The sequence below is a fragment of the Erythrolamprus reginae genome, chromosome 8 (assembly GCF_031021105.1).
Source record: "Erythrolamprus reginae isolate rEryReg1 chromosome 8, rEryReg1.hap1, whole genome shotgun sequence".
Lineage (NCBI taxonomy): Eukaryota > Metazoa > Chordata > Lepidosauria > Squamata > Dipsadidae > Erythrolamprus > Erythrolamprus reginae.
In genome coordinates, this window is record NC_091957.1 from 10,257,597 (window position 1) to 10,276,927 (window position 19,331).

Here is a 19,331-nt window from a genome sequence, read left to right on the forward strand (position 1 = left end):
TCCATCCAATGCCTCCATTCTTCCATCCATCCAGTTCATCCATCCCATTTCATCCATCCATCCATCCATCCATCCATCCATCCATCCATTTCATCCATTCATCCATCCTTCCATTCAATTCATGGCTGCATAGCTAGAGATATAACAAGCAGGAAGAGGGAGATTGTGATCCCACTGTGTAGAGCACTGGTTAGACCCCATTTGCAATAATACTGTGTCCAGTTCTGGAGACCTCACCTACCAAAGGATGAACAGGTCCAAAGACAGGTTACAAAAATAGTGGAAGATCTTCAACATAAAACTTGCTTAAGGAAAGACTTAATGAACTCAATCTGTGTAGTCTGGAGGACAGAAGGGAAGGGGGGACATGATCGAAACATTTAAATATGTTCAAGGGTAAAATAAGGTTCAAGAGACAAGTGTTTTCAATAGGAAACCCAAGAACAGGGGGGCAAAATCTGAGGTTAGTTGGGGGAAAGATCAGAAGCAACGTGAGGAAATATTATTTGACTGAAAGAATAGTAGATGTTTGGAGCAGAAGTGGTTGGTAAATCCACAGGAACTGAATTTAAACATGCCTGGGATAAACATATATCCATTCTAAGATAAAATACAGGAAATAGTATAAGGGCAGACCAGATGGACCATGAGGTCTTTTTCTGCCATCAATCTTCTGTGTTTCTACGTTTCTAAGAACGAAGAACAATTTTGCAATTGTGGACAGGTTGGTGGACAAGTTCAAACTCTTCGGAAAGGCTCACCACTTCTCCTTTTTTGTGTGTCAGAGCCCAGCGCAAATGAAGACTGCGTCTTGGCGCAGAATTTCAACGCCGAGTCGTATCTAGAGGTGGAAGTCCTTTCCCACAAGGTGGAAACATGCCCCAATTCCCACAAAGCCTCTGGCAAAGTGACCCACATCCTGTGGCTGCAACAGAGCTCATCAGACGAGAGGTAAGATTTGTCTGGGGGGCTGGAGGTGATGGGGTTTTGAAGGCCACGAAAATAGTCAATTTGAAGTTTGCAATTTGGAATCAATAGAGCCAGGGCCCCGCAGTGGTTAGAATGCGGCATTGCAGGCTAATTCTGCCGACTGCCAGCAGTTCGATCCTGACCGACTCAAGGTTGACTCAGCTTTCCATCCTTCTGAGGTCGGTCAAATGAGGACCCAGATTGTTGGGGCAATAGACTAATAAGAGCCAGGGTGGTGCACTGGTTAGAGTGAAGCACTGCAGGCTACTTCAGCTAACTGCTAGCTGTAGTTCAGCAGTTCAAATCTCAACACCGCTGAAGGTTGACTCAGCCTTCCATCTTTCTGAGGTGGGTCAATTGAGGAGCCCGATTGCTGGGGGCGAGAGACTGATTCTGTAAATCGCTTGGAGAGGGCTGTAAAAGAACTGTGAAGCAGCATAGAATTCTAAATGCTATTGCTATTAAGTCTCTAAAATGCTTAGAGAGGACTGTAAGGGCACTGTGAAGTGGTATATAAGTCTAAGTGATATTGTTATTTCTGTCTGTCTGTCTACCTGTGGTGGATAGTTGAGTTGTGAATTGTGGGTATTTTAACTGGGATTTTAAAGTTTTAGATTTCTATATTTGACCTCTTTTTATCGTATTTATATCTTTTTTATATTATTGTAAGCCACCCTTAGTCCGTGATTGGGTGGCATAGAAGTCAAATTAATTAATTAATTGATTGATTGATTGATTGATTAAATAAATAAATAATACCTACCTACCTATCATCCATCCATCCATCCAGCTATCTATCTATCTATCTATCTAATCTACCCACCTACCTATCATCCATCCATCCATCTATCTATCTACTTATCTACCTATCTATCTAATCTACCAACCTATCATCCATCCATCCATCCATCCATCGTTCATGGTTTTTGCTGTTCAAGATTGTGTGTGGACTTTCTGGACTTTAGAATTGGACTCAATTTCCCAGTTATTGGGTGAGAAATTGGATTGCATTTAACCTGTGCCTTGTGTGTACCAGAAAATCCCTTTGACATTTAAAAAGGGAGCTGTTTCTGTTTTTCTGTTCCTAAAGACTTTTGGGTTTTCCTTCTATCATGTGGTGTGTGTCTTTCTGGACTAATTACCCTGTAATTACGGGCGGTTGGGACACGCCGGCAGAACACATACACACATACATACATACGTAAGTAAGTGTTGTGCTTCAGTCTGAGGCTCCTCAGGGAACGGCTGGAACTCTGCCGGCTACATGCTCAGAGGGGGAGAACGAGGAACAGGATGAGGAGGAGGACCAGGCAGACGGGGAAGAGGAATGTTAGGACGAGGAGGAGGGAGAACAGCCTGAGACCCCCGGGGGGGAGCTCTCCCCAGCGAGTAGCCTGGAGTCATTAGATGAGAACGCACAAGCCATCATAGATATGAGGCAGAGAAGGGCAGCACAACGAAGGGGACAATTAGCCAGGTATTTCCATCCCTAATAGGCAACAGCTGGGTTTGGGTGTGGTTCTCCTCAGAAAGGTTGAAAAGGCAGGCCCGCCCTTCCTGTATTGTGGAGAGTTATCTTTTGGGAGTCCTGTGACCTTGCTTCGATCCTTGGCGTCTCTGATTCTGGCTTGTGGCCTCGAAGGCTGAAAACTTGGGGGAGGCGTGGGTTTTATTATCTACAGTGGTGTGTGTGCCAGCAAGAAGCCTGTTGTATTGTCTGGCCGTCGTGACTCTTCTGTGAAGCTTCATAGCATTCCAGTTTGTAAGAACAGTTTTTGTTATCTGTGTTTGTTTTCAAAGATATAAAATGACTTTGCTTTTTACCAGCGTGTCTGGATACTCTTTTTAGTTGGTGTTGGCGTCTGGGGGAACCCAGACAGAACAGTAAGTAAGTAAGTAAGTAAGTAAGTAAGTAAGTAAGTAAGTAAGTAAGTAAGTAAGTAAGTAGGTAAGTAAGTAAGTTGGGTCGCCATTGTTGAATAATAACCGCAACTTTTTCTGAATTTCTATACAAAGCTGGAGTTCCCAAAAGAGGAGGTCTTCGAAATGTGACTTGGTTACAAGATTTAGAAGAAAGGTGATTCTTTGTCTTCACTTTTGCTGTGTGTGGTTTTGTTTATGCAGGATGCAGACGGTGGAAGTGAACGTCAAAACGGTTTGCAAGGACGGACTTTTGGAGCATAAAGCAGAGAAGCCCTTTGCTCTGTGGCTGAAGGGCCACCCAAACACGCTGTGGAAAATGGGCCAGGGGTTTTCATTCGTGCAACTCATGGTAAGAATGGATGCAGGGCAGCGGTGAAATCTACCCTATTTTCCAGATTATAAAACACACCAAAAATAGGAAAATAGGGGAATAAAATCTGCCCACCAGGTATTCATCTGGCTAGCGTCCTTAGTCTGGTCAGCTTCAGCACGTTATTTTATCCCCTGGTTAGAGCTAAAAAAACCTTATTTGGAGAGAGTAGTAATGAAAAAAAAAAGCCTGCAAAGATTTACAGCTGGAAAAAACCTTCTTTGGAGTAGCAATGGAAAAATCTTACAAGCCAGGAAGATTGTTAGCACCTTGTTAGGGCTGGAAAAATCTTTTTTTGGATTTTCATATTTTCTGTCTTCCCATTTTCTCTTCCTTCTCTGAAATTTCTCCTTCTTCTCTTCCTTTCCCCTCCTCCTTGGCTTTCTTTCTACTTCTTTTTCTCATCCTTTTCCTCCTTCCTTCTCCATCTTTTTTTCTCTTCCTCTTTCTGCCTTTCTCCTCCATCTCCTTCTCTTCCTCCTCCTCCTTTGCCCTCTTCTCTTCCTCCTCTCTTCTTCTTCTCCATCTCCATGCTCACCTCCTCCTCTGACTTCTACCTCCTTCTCCATCTTCTCCTTCCGTCTTCTTCTTCCCCATCTTCTCCCTTTATGTCTTCTTCTTCCTTCTTCTCTGTCTTCTTTTCATCTATTTTCTTTTCCTCCTCTTTCTCCTTCTCCTTTTCATCTCCACATCCTCCCTCTTCTCCTTCTTCTCCTCTTTCCTCTTCTTCGTCTTCTTTTTCTCCTTCTTTCTCCTCCTCTATTTCTCTCTATTTCTCTTTCTCTCTCTCTCCCTCAGGTGTCTGGTAAATATTCATTTGCTACCTTCGGGGTATACAACGGTACGACCCTTCCGGACAACAAAGAGGAACTGATTCAAAAGGCCCACAACAATTCCTTCGTGGCTTCCTACACTGAAATTCCTTCAGCCAAAACTATCAGTCTGGAATACAAAAGGATTTGTGGTGAGTCAGTAGAATATAATATAATATATTAACATAATTACATTTTGTCATCTGCTCTTCTATACATAGACATTTGTTTTCTGTTACTTTTTGTTTTACATCTCTATACAGCCAATATTTGGTATTTGCACTTTCTGTACATTATTATTATTATTATTATTATTATTATTATTATTATTATTATTTATTAGATTTGTATGCCGCCCCTCTCCATAGACTCAGGGCAGCTCACAACAATAACAAAGACAATGTAAGGACAAATCTAATAATTTAAAAAACACTAAAAACCCCATTATTAAAAGCAAGCATACACACAAACATACCATGTATAAACTGTATAGGCCCGGGGGAGATGTCTCAGTTCCCCCATGCCTGACGGCAGAGATGGGTCTTAAGAACTTTACGAAAGGCAAGGAGGGTGGGGGCAGTTCTGATCTCCGGGGGGAGCTGGTTCCAGAGGGTCGGGGCCGCCACAGAGAAGGCTCTTCTCTTGGGTCCCGCCAAACGACATTGTTTAGTTGACGGGACCCGGAGAAGGCCAACTCTGTGGGACCTAACCGGTCGCTGGGATTCGTGCGGCAGAATAATAATAATAATAATAATAATAATAATAATAATAATAATAATAATAATAATAATAATTATTATTATTATTATTATTATTATTATTATTATTATTATTATTATTATTATTAATTAGATTTGTATGTCGCCTCCTTCCGGAGACTCGGAGCGGCTTTCCTTATTCTTTAGCCAATTACACAATCTGTTCCATCTTAGGTAATATATTCAGATTCTTGTAACACCTTTGTCATTTTGATTCTTGTAACACCTTTGTCATTTTGTCCATCTCTGCACATATAAGAATTTTCCCTAAGATTTGCTCTTCGTTGGTTACAAGGGTCGCCCAGAAAGTAATGAACCACATTTTTTTTCCTTCAACAATTATTTATTGAACACAATGAAACTTACACACAAGAAAGAATTATGTTTCTTCTACGCTCCTTATTTCTCTATGTAATCTCCGTCCCGTTGTATGGCCTTCCTCCAGCGAGACACAAGGACGTGTATGTCCTGTTGGTACCACTCCTTCTTCTGGTCACAAAGCAATTTCTGCACTGTCATGGCCTCACCCATTGTGCCCAGCGACTAACCGTACTTCTGTCGACTGCAGATTCTCCATAAACTGTACGCAAATGTGTGTGAATGTTCCCAACAGTTTCTTTCTCCACAGTGAGAAATTCAATGATGTTGCTTGTAACGTACATCACTTACAGATGCCATTTCGAAACACTGCTGCAGCTACGCTGTCTGTCTGAAGAAACACAAAATTTACACACACACTCCTGACAAGTCAAATAAAGTTTTGCATTCGTACCATCATTTTAGGCTGGAAAAAAAATGTGGTGCATTACTTTCTGGGCAACCCTCGTATCATTATGTTTCCATTTTGCTGCATATGCTGTTCTAGCTGCTGTCACTATGTGTATTTTTAGGTAATAATGGTCAAGGCTTTCTGGATCCTAGCTTAGGATTTGCAGAGCTACTGCACTCCATCGGTGCTGACTTTAAGGGCCCTGGAAAAGGAACAAATCACAAATGTCAATCTCAAGGTTCTCTTCTGACGTGTCTTTTTTTTGGGGGGGTCATGTTTTACAGGCTCAACTGTCATCGCAACTACCCCGCCACCCCACAGGGCAGAAAACCTAACCGTCAAAGTCCATCAAATCATCAATTTTTGCAAGCCATGGAAATGTTTGGATAGCAGCATCGAAATTGTCGTTCTCAAGATGTATCTGATGGTAAGAAAGTCCATTTGAGTTCCTGGGCAGTTCTGCCTCAGTTTCCCTGGCTGTGTCCCTAAGTTCCAGGAAGGTCAGCCAAGCTTAATCAATCAATCCATGGTGTTCCCTTCAATCTGGAGGACAGAAGGGAAAGGGGGAACATGATTGAAACATTTAAATATGTTCAAGGGTTAAATACGGTTCAGGAGGGAAGTGTTTTTAATAAGAAAGTGAACACAAGAACATGGGGCACAATCTGAGGTTATCTGGGGGAAAGATCAGAAACAACGTGAGAAAATATTATTTTACTGAAAGAGTAGTAGATGCATGGAGCAAACTTCCAGCAGACGTGGTTGGTAAATCCACAGGAACTGAATTAAAACATGCCTGGGATAAATATAGATCCATCCTAAGATAAAATACAGGAAATAGTATAAGGGCAGACTAGATGGACCAGGAGGTCTTTTTCTGTCGTCAATCTTCTGTTCCTATGTGTTGTGAGTGGTCCTTGTCCAACTATGGTCATGATAGATTCTGAGGAGGATGAGCCAGGCCCATCTTGCTACCCTGGGGCAGTGGTGTTGCCAGCTGATGCAGAGAGTGAGAGTGAGGGAGAAATAGATCTGGAAGAACCTGAAACACCACCAGAGGTGGCAGATATACCAATGACAGTAGGCAGTAATGGGCAGCCAACATTTTTACTGCCACACTGTGGATGTGGCTTATTTTGTGGGTGTGGCTTGCTGGTCATGTGACTGGGTAGGAATGGATTGCCAGCCATGTGACCAGGTGGGAGTGGCTTGAACGATCATCATCAATCAAGTGAACTGTTAAGTCCTTGACTTACAACCTCACCAGTGTCGCTCTCTGGGGTGACAATTCACTTCGTGTTTTCTGCCCTCTCCTTCCTGGGTCAGCCAGTCGGGAGAAGCCTCCGTGGGGCCTCTCTAGGAATCTATTGGGAGGAAACGGGGCCAGAAAAAGTGGGGAGAAGCCTCCATGGGGCCTCTCTAGGAATCTATTGGGAGGAAACAGGGCCAGAAAAAGTGGGGAGAAGCCTCCATGGGGCCTCTCTAGGAATCTCCTGGGAGGAAACAGGGCTGGAAAAGGCGGGGAAAAGCCTCCTTGGGGCCTCTCTAGGAATCTCCTGGGAGGAAACAGGGCCTCTACCCTCCCTGTGGTTTCCCCAATCATTTCCCCATGCATTATTTGCTTTTACATTGATTCCTATGGGAAAAATTGCTTCTTCTTACAAACTTTTCTACTTAAGAACCTGGTCATGGAACGAATTGAGTTCGTAAGTAGAGGTACCACTGTAGCTGGCGGCCACCGGTGACTCAGAGAAGCAATAGCGGTAGTAGCGGGAGGCTCCACCCACCCACATGGATGCTGCCATTTTCTTTTTAACCCATTGCGCAGGTAGATTTCGCCACTGCCCCAGCTGAGTCAGAGGTTGTGTAGGGTAGCACAACCTGGGAATCCAACCTCCCCCCAAAACACACACACACACATGCGTCTTTTCTCATTGACCCTGATGAAGAGTTCTGCTGAATCCAGAAGCTTGCTCGTTCTCTCCTTGGGCTGTCGCCCCTGTTGGAATATCTTCCAGCTAACCAAGGTTCCTCCTTCTGCCAGGCTTTAAATACACCAGTCGACGCCATCACCTTGAAAGACCCCAGCTGCAGGGCCAGGGACAACGCAACACACTTTGTCCTCAACAGCATCCTGGACAAATGTTCCACCCAACTCGAAGGCGGGGTCCATGTGAAAAACCAGGTATGGGGTGGGGTTTTTTTTAATATGTTGCCCCAAAAATCCTGGTCCGAAGCCCCCAAATCCTGATCTGGAGTCCCCCCAATCCTGGCCTGAAGCCCCCCAAATCTTGATGAAGCCCCCCAAATCTGAGTCCCATGGGATTGGGCGGCATAGAAATCTAATAAATTACATTAAATTAATTGATCTGTAGTCCATGGATACGCATAAAACGTATCAGGAAAGACAACGAACTCAATCTGTATAGTCTGGAGGACAGAAGGAAAAAGGGGGGGGACATGATCGAAACATTTAAATATGTTAAAGGGTTAAATAAGGTTCAGGAGGGAAGTGTTTTTAATAGGAAAGTGAACACAAGAACAAGGGGACACAATCTGAAGTTAGTTGGGGGAAAGATCAAAAGCAACGTGAGAAAATATTATTTCACTGAAAGAGTAGTAGATCCTTGGAACAAACTTCCAGCAGACGTGGTTGGTAAATCCACAGTAACTGAATTTAAACATGCCTGGGATAAACATAGATCCATTGTAAGATAAAATACAGGAAATAGTATAAGGGCAGACTAGATGGACCATGAGGTCTTTTTCTGCCGTCAGTCTTCTATGTTTCTAGGTCCTCCAAATCTTGACCCAAAGCCCCCCAAATCCTGATCTGGGGTCCCCAAAATCCTGGCCTGAAGCCCCCCAAATCTTGACCCGAAGCCCCCCAAATCCTGATCTCCCCCCATCCCAAATCCTAGTCCAGAGCCACCAAATATAGAAGGTTGTTTTATGCAACTCTTGTTGTCTTAAAGCAAAATTATCCAAAGGCATTTGCCGTATAGGAAAGACCACCAAATACTTATTTCTTTTCATTGTTGCAGCTCATCCTAACGCTGCCTGTGTTTCCGGGAAAAGTCACGGTAAGAAGATATTTCTCTTTGCTCCAAAACAAATTCCCGATATATAGAATTGTATATAGTTATAATTATATATGCTAAATCAGGATGCTTAAACACGCCGAAAAAGATATTTCTTTCTCAAGCTGTGCTACTATCAATCTTCTCATCATTTCCATCATCCATCTCTTCCCACAAATGACTGCATGACTCTAACTTTGTTGCTTGCATCCTTACAATTTATATTGATTGGTTCCTAATATGATCGGATTGCTTACTTGTATCGGGACTATCATTAAGTGTTGTACCTTATGATTCTTGACAAATTTATCTTTTCTTTCATGTACATTGGGAGTATGTGCACCAAGACAAATTCTTTTGGTTCCAATCACATTTGGCCAAAAATAAATTCTATTCTATTTTCAATTCTATTCTATTCTATTCTACTCTATTCTCTATTCCTTCCATATTCTATTCCTTCCTATATTCTAATTCTATTCTATTCTATTCTTTCTATATTCTATTCTACTCTATTCTCTATTCCTTCCATATTCTATTCTATTCCTTCCTATATTCTAATTCTATTCTATTCATTCTATATTTTATTCTATTCCTTTCTATATTCTATTCTATCTCTATTCATTCCATATTCTATTCTATTCCTTTCTATATTCTATTCAATTCTTTCTCTATTCATTCCATATTCTATTCTATTCCTTCCTATATTCTAATTCTATTCTATTCATTCTATATTCTATTCTATTCCTTCCTATATTCTATTCAATTCTTTCTCTATTCATTCTATATTCTATTCTATTCCTTTCTATATTCTATTCTATTATGTCTCTATTCATTCCATATTCTATTCTATTCCTTTCTATATTCTATTCTACTCTATTCTCTATTCCTTTCATATTCTATTCTATTCCTTCCTATATTCTAATTCTATTCTATTCTATTCATTCCATATTCTATTTTATTCCTTTCTATATCCTATTCAATTCTTTTTCTATTCATTCCATATTCTATTCTATTCCTTTCTATATTCTATTCTATTCTTTCTCTCTTCATTCCCTATTCTATTCTATTCCTTTCTATATTCTATTCTGTTCCATTCCATTCCGTTCCATTCCATTCCCATTCCATTATTCCTCCTAGGAAAATGAGAAAGCTCTAATAAAATGCAAAGTCTCACATTTCAGCTTTGGAAAAAGGAATCGGAGCGAACCCACCAATGTTGTTTTGGCCATGATTCATCTATCAATGTGCAATTTTTTTAAAAAAATGTGTTCCATGCAAAAGCTTTCCATTTCCCCCCTTTGCAAAAGTTATCCATTGGTGTATTTAAGCCTCTTAAATTCTGCAGGCACCATTTTCAGATCTGGGGATCCTTTTTGCTGGCTGCAAATGGATCTCCCTGCCCACTAAGCGGGTGGGGGTGGACAACCAATGAATCCAGCTGTTTTGCTGTTTGGCTGCAGGTGCCCTTTGAATGTGATCTACCAGAGAAAGTTTCTCTCCAGCTTTACAACTCGGAAGATTTCAACTCACCGAGCAATGCAGTGATACAAGCTCACCAAGTTACCTACGTGGAGGTAATGCTGGTCTGGTGGATTTGGGGGTGGGAAAGTAGACCTCAAGTCCCATGGAGAGAAGTGGGGTGTTGAGAGCAGGCATCAAGGCATTGCTCATAGACACACACACCCTTAACCCAACCATGCAGTTGCAAAAACACATTTGCAGGACAAGCTGGGTTGTTATTAAGTTTGGTGTAGCTCCACGTCTTGGCCAAACTGTGTTTGGTGGACAAATCTAGGATTCCCACATGGCATTGGGCCAGAATACATCTGGAACCGCCTTCTACCGCACGAATCCCAGCGGCCGATAAGGCCCCACAGAGTTGGCCTTCTCCAGGTCCCATCGACCAAACAATGTCATTTGGCGGGCCACAGGGGAAGAGCCTTCTCTGTGGCGGCCCCGGCCCTCTGGAACCAACTCCCCCCAGAGATTAGAACGGCCCCCACCCTCCTTGTCTTTCGCAAATTACTTAAGACCCACCTTTGTCGCCAGGCATGGGGGAGTTAAGTTATCCCTTCCCCCTAGGCTATTACAAGTTATGCATGGTATGTTTGTGTGTATGTTTGGTTTTTTATAATAAGTTTTCTTTAGTTGTTTTTATTAATTGGATTGTTCATGTTGTTTTACAACTGTTGTTAGCCGCCCCGAGTCTGCGGAGAGGGGCGGCATACAAATCCAATAAATAATAATAAATAATAATAATAATAATAATTCCAAGTGTTGTGGAAATAGGAGAAATGGGTTAATACAGGGATAAAGAGACGGGTGAGAACAGGGGGACCAAACCAGTTATGGGTTGCTACTGATGTTGTAGGTGACTGCGTAATGGTAGTGAATGCCAAATTGCGCAATTTGCGCACGATCCTGTGGCGTCAGTCCTGTGCGCGCTGCCATATTTTTTCTGCAGTTTTTCATATTTTTTGCTTTCTGCGCGTACAAGTATGGACGTGACTGTTTAATTATAAATGTTTAGCTTTTAAGCTAATTTTTAAATTTTAATTAAAATTTAATTTAAAACTTAAATTTTAAATTGACTATTCTACTAATGGGCTTAGAAATGTTTATATATTGTGTCTTTTTTATCAAAATGTTATGAGCCGCCCCGAGTCCACAGAGAGGGGCAGCCTATAAGTCCAATTAATAAAATAATAATAATAATAATAATAATAATAATAATAATAATAATAATAATAATAAAATCTTGCAAGGGAACGGGCGCGCAAGAGAGATTTGGTTTGTTTTAGTGAGTGGTTTGTTATAGAAGTGGTTTGTTATAGAAGTGGTCTGTTATAGTGAGTGGTCTGTTATAGAGTGGTTTGTTATAGTGAGTGGTCTGTTGGAGAAGTGGTCTGTTATAGAAATAGTCTGTTATAGTGAGTGGTTTGTTATAGAGTGGTCTGTTATAGAAGTGGTCTGTTATAGTGAGTGGTCTGTTATAGAGTGGTTTGTTATAGTGAGTGGTCTGTTGGAGAAGTGGTCTGTTATAGAAATAGTCTGTTATAGTGAGTGGTTTGTTATAGAGTGGTCTGTTATAGAAGTGGTCTGTTATAGAAGTGGTCTGTTATAGAGTGTTTTGTTATAGTGAGTGGTCTGTTATAGAAGTGGTCTGTTATAGAGTGTTTTGTTATAGTGAGTGTTTTGTTATAGAGTGTTTTGTTATAGAGTGGTTTGTTATAGAGTGGTCTGTTATAGAGTGGTCTGTTATAGAGTGGTCTGTTATAGAGTGTTTTGTTATAGAGTGTTTTGTTATAGAGTGTTTTGTTATAGAGTGTTTTGTTATAGTGAGTGTTTTGTTATAGAGTGTTTTGTTATAGAGTGGTCTGTTATAGAGTGGTCTGTTATAGAAGTGGTCTGTTATAGAGTGTTTTGTTATAGTGAGTGTTTTGTTATAGAGTGTTTTGTTATAGTGAGTGTTTTGTTATAGAGTGTTTTGTTATAGAGTGGTCTGTTATAGAGTGGTCTGTTATAGAGTGGTCTGTTATAGAGTGGTCTGTTATAGAGTGGTCTGTTATAGAAGTGGTCTGTTATAGAGTGTTTTGTTATAGTGAGTGTTTTGTTATAGAGTGTTTTGTTATAGAGTGGTCTGTTATAGAGTGGTCTGTTATAGAGTGGTCTGTTATAGAGTGGTCTGTTATAGAGTGTTTTGTTATAGTGAGTGTTTTGTTATAGAGTGTTTTGTTATAGAGTGGTCTGTTATAGAGTGGTCTGTTATAGAGTGGTCTGTTATAGAGTGGTCTGTTATAGAGTGTTTTGTTATAGTGAGTGTTTTGTTATAGAGTGTTTTGTTATAGAGTGGTCTGTTATAGAGTGGTCTGTTATAGAGTGGTCTGTTATAGAAGTGGTCTGTTATAGAGTGTTTTGTTATAGTGAGTGTTTTGTTATAGAGTGTTTTGTTATAGAGTGGTCTGTTATAGAGTGGTCTGTTATAGAGTGGTCTGTTATAGAGTGGTCTGTTATAGAGTGTTTTGTTATAGTGAGTGTTTTGTTATAGAGTGTTTTGTTATAGAGTGGTCTGTTATAGAGTGGTCTGTTATAGAGTGGTCTGTTATAGAAGTGGTCTGTTATAGAGTGTTTTGTTATAGTGAGTGTTTTGTTATAGAGTGTTTTGTTATAGAGTGTTTTGTTATAGTGTGGTGTGTTATAGTGTGGTGTGTTATAGAGTGTTTTGTTATAGTGAGTGTTTTGTTATAGAGTGTTTTGTTATAGAGTGTTTTGTTATAGTGTGGTGTGTTATAGAGTGGTCTGTTATAGAAGTGGTCTGTTATAGAGTGTTTTGTTATAGTGAGTGTTTTGTTATAGAGTGTTTTGTTATAGAGTGTTTTGTTATAGTGTGGTGTGTTATAGTGTGGTGTGTTATAGAGTGTTTTGTTATAGTGAGTGTTTTGTTATAGAGTGTTTTGTTATAGAGTGGTCTGTTATAGAGTGGTCTGTTATAGAGTGTTTTGTTATAGTGAGTGTTTTGTTATAGAGTGTTTTGTTATAGAGTGTTTTGTTATAGAAGTGGTGTGTTATAGAGTGTTTTGTTATAGTGAGTGTTTTGTTATAGAGTGTTTTGTTATAGAGTGGTCTGTTATAGAAGTGGTCTGTTATAGAGTGTTTTGTTATAGTGAGTGTTTTGTTATAGAGTGTTTTGTTATAGAGTGTTTTGTTATAGTGTGGTGTGTTATAGTGTGGTCTGTTATAGAGTGTTTTGTTATAGTGAGTGTTTTGTTATAGAGTGTTTTGTTATAGAGTGTTTTGTTATAGTGTGGTGTGTTATAGTGTGGTGTGTTATAGAGTGGTTTGTTATAGTGTGGTATGTTATAGAGTGGTCTGTTATAGAGTGATTTGTTATTGAGTGGTTTGTTATAGAGTGGTGTGTTATAGAGTGGCTTGTGCTGGGTGGTTTGTTGTAGTGGTTTGGTGGTTTAGTGCTTAGTGTGGGTGGTTGCAATGGTGGATGTAATAGTAGTATATGATAAAGGTGATATTTATTTAGAGAAATCTTTTGCTAAGAAGAAAAGACCGCCCGCGAAAGTCGAATTTCCGCGAAATAGAGATGCGGAAGTAAATACACCATTTTTGGCTATGGACAGTATCACAAGCCTTCCCTTAACACTTTGAACCCCTAAATTACCATTTCCCATTCCCTTAGCAACCATTTACTCACCATTATTACTGGTACTCACCATTGAATAAGACACTTAATGATCCTGATATTTATAAACATAATTATTTATTAACAATAATCATTTTTTTTGTTATTTATTTTCAAAAATTATTAGTTTGGCGATGACGTATGACATCATCGGGTGGGAAAAACCGTGGTATAGGAAAAAAACCACGAAGTATTTTTTAATTCATATTTTTTGAAAAACCGTGGTATAGGCTATTCGCGAAGTTTGAACCCGCAAAAATCGAGGGAACACTGTAGTGATGAATTGTGGATAGCTGGTGGGGTTACTTTCCGTGTAAGCAGAACTCTCCCCCAACAAACAACAGCAACACCATCGCCTTCCTCCTCAATAGGTCTCACTCCGAACGGCCATGAAACAGTTTTCTCTAGAAATGGGAGACTGTTTCTTAAGGCCCCGAGACAACCCGACTCAGCTGCTCTTCCAACAAAGGGTCTTTCCGAGCTACTCGATGGCGACCCTGAAATCCCCCAGCCCGAAGACCCAACGCTTCAGCTTCATCTACAAGCCGGAAGAAGAACTGTGGTCCATCGATTCGGCCACCCTTGTTTGCGTGGTCCATCTGAACACCTCGGTGAGTTGAGCCTCGGAAGAGCTGCCTTTGTCTTGTGGATGGGTGATGGTGGTGGTGATCCCATTCGGCCTTGTCCAACTCTTGGTCCTTCTATTAGCCTGGGTCTCTCCAGGTCTTGCCCTCAAAAGTTGCGTTGAGTTATTCTGGGCATTGCCTGGTGTCAACTTTGATGATGGTCTCCAGCCAACGTGTTCTTTGATGGCCTGGTTTCCTTTCCCTAATTCTTCCGAACGCCTGCCTGCCTGCCTACCTACCTACCGACCTATCAATATCTATTGTCTGGCGGAACCCAGAGGAAGAGCTTTCTCTGTGGTGGCCCCGACCCTCTGGAACCAGCTCCTCTGGAGATTAGAACTGCCCCCACCCTCCTTGCCTTTCGTAAACTTCTTAAAAACCCACCTCTGCCGCCAGGCATGGGGGAACTGAGACATTTCCCCTGGGCCTATACAGTTTATGCATGGTATGTTTGTGTGTATGTTTCTTTTTAAATAAGGGGGTTTTAGTGACTTTTAATTATTAGATTTGTTATATATTGTGCTATTACTGTTGTGAGCCGCCCCAAGTCTACGGAGAGGGACGGCATACAAATCTAATAAATAATAATAATATCTATCTATCTATCCGTCCGTCCGTCCGTCCGTCTGTCTGTCTGTCTGTCTGTCTATCTATCTATCTATCTATCTATCTAATATACCGCTTCACAGTGCTTTACAGCCCTCTCTAAGCGGTTTACAGAGAGTAAGCAAATTGCCCCCAACAATCTGGGTCCTCATTTTACCGACATCGGAAGGATGGAAGACTGAATCAACCTGGAGCCTACTGAGATTCGATCTGCTTGGAACAATCTTCCAGCAGACGTGGTTGATAAATCCACAGTAACTGAATTTAAACATGCCTGGGATAAACATAGATCCATTGTAAGATAAAATACAGGAAATAGTATAAGGGCAAACTAGATGGACCAGGAGGTCTTTTTCTGCCGTCAATCTTCTATGTTTCTATGTTTTTAAGGAGAAAGAATTCCCTTTCTTTAAAATTGAGCTTGTGTTTCCCCTTCCTTTTTAGAATGACAAACACGGAAGCTACGAAGGCTCTTTAGAAGTGATGCTGAAAAACTACAATCCCGGATCCCACAGTGAGTCGACCACTCTTTCCCACGCAAAATTGATCCATTGTTGGCTCTTTGCCACAGAAAAAGTTGGTTTGTGCATTTACATGTCTGTTTTGTAGAAAGGCACCTTCTCTCCTCAAAAAATCAGCTGAGGACAGAAAATGGAAAGCTTTTTTAAACACCTCGGGGTTGCTAAAAATATTTTTCAACTCCTAAAATTTTGGCATTCTCAAACAGAAAGAAGTGATCCAAAGAGACACCTTGCCGTGATGTTTTGGATTCAGAATCTGTTGAGATTCTGTTCCGCTTTCTGTCTAAAGTAGCCTTCCCCAAAATTCTTTTCATATTTTTTTCCTTTTGTTCTGATGGTCTCTGTTATCTTTGGCAAAGGCCATCCTCAAATGTCTTGCCTTTAAAAAAACAAAACAAAACTTACTGAAGGTGATAAAAACCTGACAACCACTAGGTGGCAGGAAAGAGTGAGTTTTCAGTATCTCTTGCTGCCCGGAGACTAATAGGAAGCCAGTGCAGCTCATGTAGCATAGGTGTTATATAGATGTTTTTCACAAAATTTGCATCATGATGAAATTCCAACACAAGAGTGGTGAAAGTCTTCTCCGTCTTTCTCCTTCGCCTGGTTCAAGGCCATTTGCAATAGCCATGTCCTGACAATGACTTGTGATGCCTGCACGTCCACCTCGACGGGGACCCCAGAGAGTGGCCCCCGTGACTCAGACGGAAGGCGTGCACCCTGACCTTGGCTAGTGGCACCTCCGAGCATAGTTAACGAAAGCACGCACGGACAACGGGAGAGGATTTAGGCTAGAACTGAAGCCAACTGGCCCTGCCCAAAGTCGGATAACGGCGGGTGAGGTGCCATTTTTGATGCAGAACAGTGACAGGCCCCCGAAGGACCTTATCTCCTTCATTATCCCAGCTGATGTGGCTTTTGACTTCGCGGAGCACGGCTGGCGTCCAGACGTCTGTGCAAAGGGAAGGAGATAAATGATAGGGAGTTGAGAAAGCAGGAAGAATCCGCATCTTTCCAGACGGGATGTTCGAGAGATAACGAGGATTTGGCGGACATAAAAACAGATCCGGTCATTGGCACGTTGCCTTCAAAGGTTCTCTTGGAAGCTACAATGGATAGAGAGAGAAGGGAAGAGGACAACAGCTTTTGGATTCAGCAGCAAAAAGAGATATTTCCAAAAAGGAAAAGACCATGTTCCATCGTTGCTTTTTTTAGCAAATGTCCATGTCTCCATGTGAGGAGGCCTTAAGAAGATCTCCCCATTGGACGATTTTGGATTTGAGAATTCAGTAGAATTTGAGTCTCAGGAGGTCAAGTTCTGGGGATAGCAGCACATAAAATCAGGATAAAGCAATATTTTTTTAAAATTATTATTATTATTATTATTATTATTAATTATTACTACTACTACTACTACTACTACTACTACTACTACTACTACAACACAGCAAATGAGATCACTATGCAGGATTTCATATTTCATCACCAGTCGGGCGCTTCCCAAGCACCTAGGACTGTGTGATGTGGCGGCAAATTATGTGTGCTAATCCCAGTAAAGCGGCCTTTTGCAATTGACAGATGGAGATTTTGTCAATTCCGATAGTTTTCAAATGTCCGCTGAGATCCTTTGGCACTGCGCCCAGCGTGCCAAGTACCACTGGGACCACTTTCACTGGCTTATGCCACAGTCGTTGCAGTTCGATTTTTAGATCTTCGTATTTCACTAATTTCTCTAGCTGCTTCTCCTCAATTCTGCTGTCTCCTGGGATTGCGATGTCGAAGATCCATACTTTTTCTTCACAATCAGGATGTCTGGTGTGTTATGTTTCAAAATTCAGTTAGTCTGAAGTCGGAAGTCCCACAGTAGTTTTGCTTGCTCATTTTTGACCACTTTTTCGGGCTTATGATCCCACCAGTTCCTTGCCACTGGTAGATGGTAGTTCTGGCACAAGTTCCAGTGGATCATCAGTGCCACAGCATAGTGTCTATGCTTGTAGTCAGTCTGTGTGATCTTTTTGCAGCAGCTGAGTATGTAAATATATTATTATTATTAATAATAATAATAATAATCACAATAATAATAATAATAAGAAGAAGAAGAAGAAGAAGAAGAAGAAGAAGAAGAACAACAACAACAACAACAACAACAACAACAAAAATATTATTAGGAATGGATGAGAAATCAATTTAAAAAACTGTACCCATATTGGTTAAATTACAAAATGGAAGAGGAACAAGTCAAAGAGACAATGGTTAAATAAGCCCAGAACTTTGGTTACAACATACATTTAGATGACTGGCAACCACTATTGACAAGAAACAAAAAATTCAACACTAGCCACAACGTACAAAGAGAACTTGTACAAAATGTTCTATAGGTGGCATAGAACACTAATACAATTAGCTAAAATAGATTTTTTTAAAAATCCCCTAAATGTTGGAAATGTAGGAGAGAGAATGTGCTCTTATTAGCACATCTGGTGCTTTGCAACAAGACAAAAATATTCTGGAACAGAGTTCAAAAATGGCTAGAGGAGTTGTTGGAATAGAAAACTGAAAGAAAACCGAAATTATTTTTACTGGGAATAACCCATGAAAGATATGAAAGATGCACGTAACAACTGCGGTAGGAAATTCCAGGAATCTGTGTGCAGCTGTGTGCTCCTGATGCGCTCCCATGCGAGATTTGGCTTTTGCACATGTGCAGCAAATGAAATCTTGTGTGAGGATGCTCGTGCAAATGAGATTTTGGCAATTTTCGCGGGAAATGCTTGCGCGGAAGCAAAAATATTGCCGAAAATTGCCAAAACCTCACTCTCGCGCGCATCCTCACGAGATTTTGCTTGATGTGCAGAAGCCAAATCTCATGTCGACGCACCATTGAGCATGCACGCTCTCACAACGTCCTTGGAAGGCGCACCGATAGGAGGTAAGACGAGCGGCCCTACATTTCCCTCTGCGGAGGCGCAAAGCGTTCCGTACATGTGCAGAAAGTACAAGAACCCAAAATGGCGGAGTCTGGGTGGGTGGGCGGAGCCTCTTGCTCCCTTCGTGACCGGCCTTCCGATGACTGACACGCACAAGCAAAACGGGAGCATTTCACTCCCGGGATGATAGTTTAGTGTGTTCAGTTCTGGAGACCTCACCTACAAAAAGATATTGACAAAATTGAACGGGTCCAAAGACGGGCTACAAGAATGGTGGAAGGTCTTAAGCATAAAACGTATCAGGAAAGACTTAATGAACTCAATCTGTATAGTTTGGAGGACAGAAGGAAAAGGGGGGACAATAATTGAAACATTTAAATATGTTAAAGGGTTAAATAAGGTTCAGGAGGGAAGTGTTTTTAATAGGAAAGTGAACACAAGAACAAGGGGACACAATCTGAAGTTAGTTGGGGGAAAGATCAAAAGCAACGTGAGAAAATATTATTTCACTGAAAGAGTAGTAGATCCTTGGAACAAACTTCCAGCAGACGTGGTTGGTAAATCCACAGTAACTGAATTTAAACATGCCTGGGATAAACATATCTCCATTGTAAGATAAAATACAGGAAATAGTATAAGGGCAGACTAGATGGACCATGAGGTCTTTTTCTGCCGTCAGTCTTCTATGTCAGTGATTTTCAACCTTTTTTGAGCTGCGGCACATTTTTTACATATACAAAATCATGGGGCACATTGAGCGGGGGGACTAAAAAAAG

At 41.1% G+C, this 19,331-nt stretch overlaps 1 protein-coding gene across 1 annotated transcript in view; it reads left to right on the plus strand.

Annotated features, from left to right (window-relative positions):
- The window catches only part of ENG (endoglin), a 49,423-nt gene that overhangs the window by 20,200 nt on the left and 9,892 nt on the right, over window positions 1-19,331 (plus strand). The window contains exons 5-13 of the mRNA XM_070758798.1: window positions 786-951; window positions 3,094-3,241; window positions 4,061-4,226; window positions 5,886-6,028; window positions 7,646-7,786; window positions 8,646-8,684; window positions 10,142-10,255; window positions 14,247-14,486; window positions 15,552-15,621. Of these exons, the coding sequence (XP_070614899.1) occupies window positions 786-951; window positions 3,094-3,241; window positions 4,061-4,226; window positions 5,886-6,028; window positions 7,646-7,786; window positions 8,646-8,684; window positions 10,142-10,255; window positions 14,247-14,486; window positions 15,552-15,621 (1,227 nt within the window). The remainder of the gene's footprint in view (window positions 1-785; window positions 952-3,093; window positions 3,242-4,060; window positions 4,227-5,885; window positions 6,029-7,645; window positions 7,787-8,645; window positions 8,685-10,141; window positions 10,256-14,246; window positions 14,487-15,551; window positions 15,622-19,331) is intronic.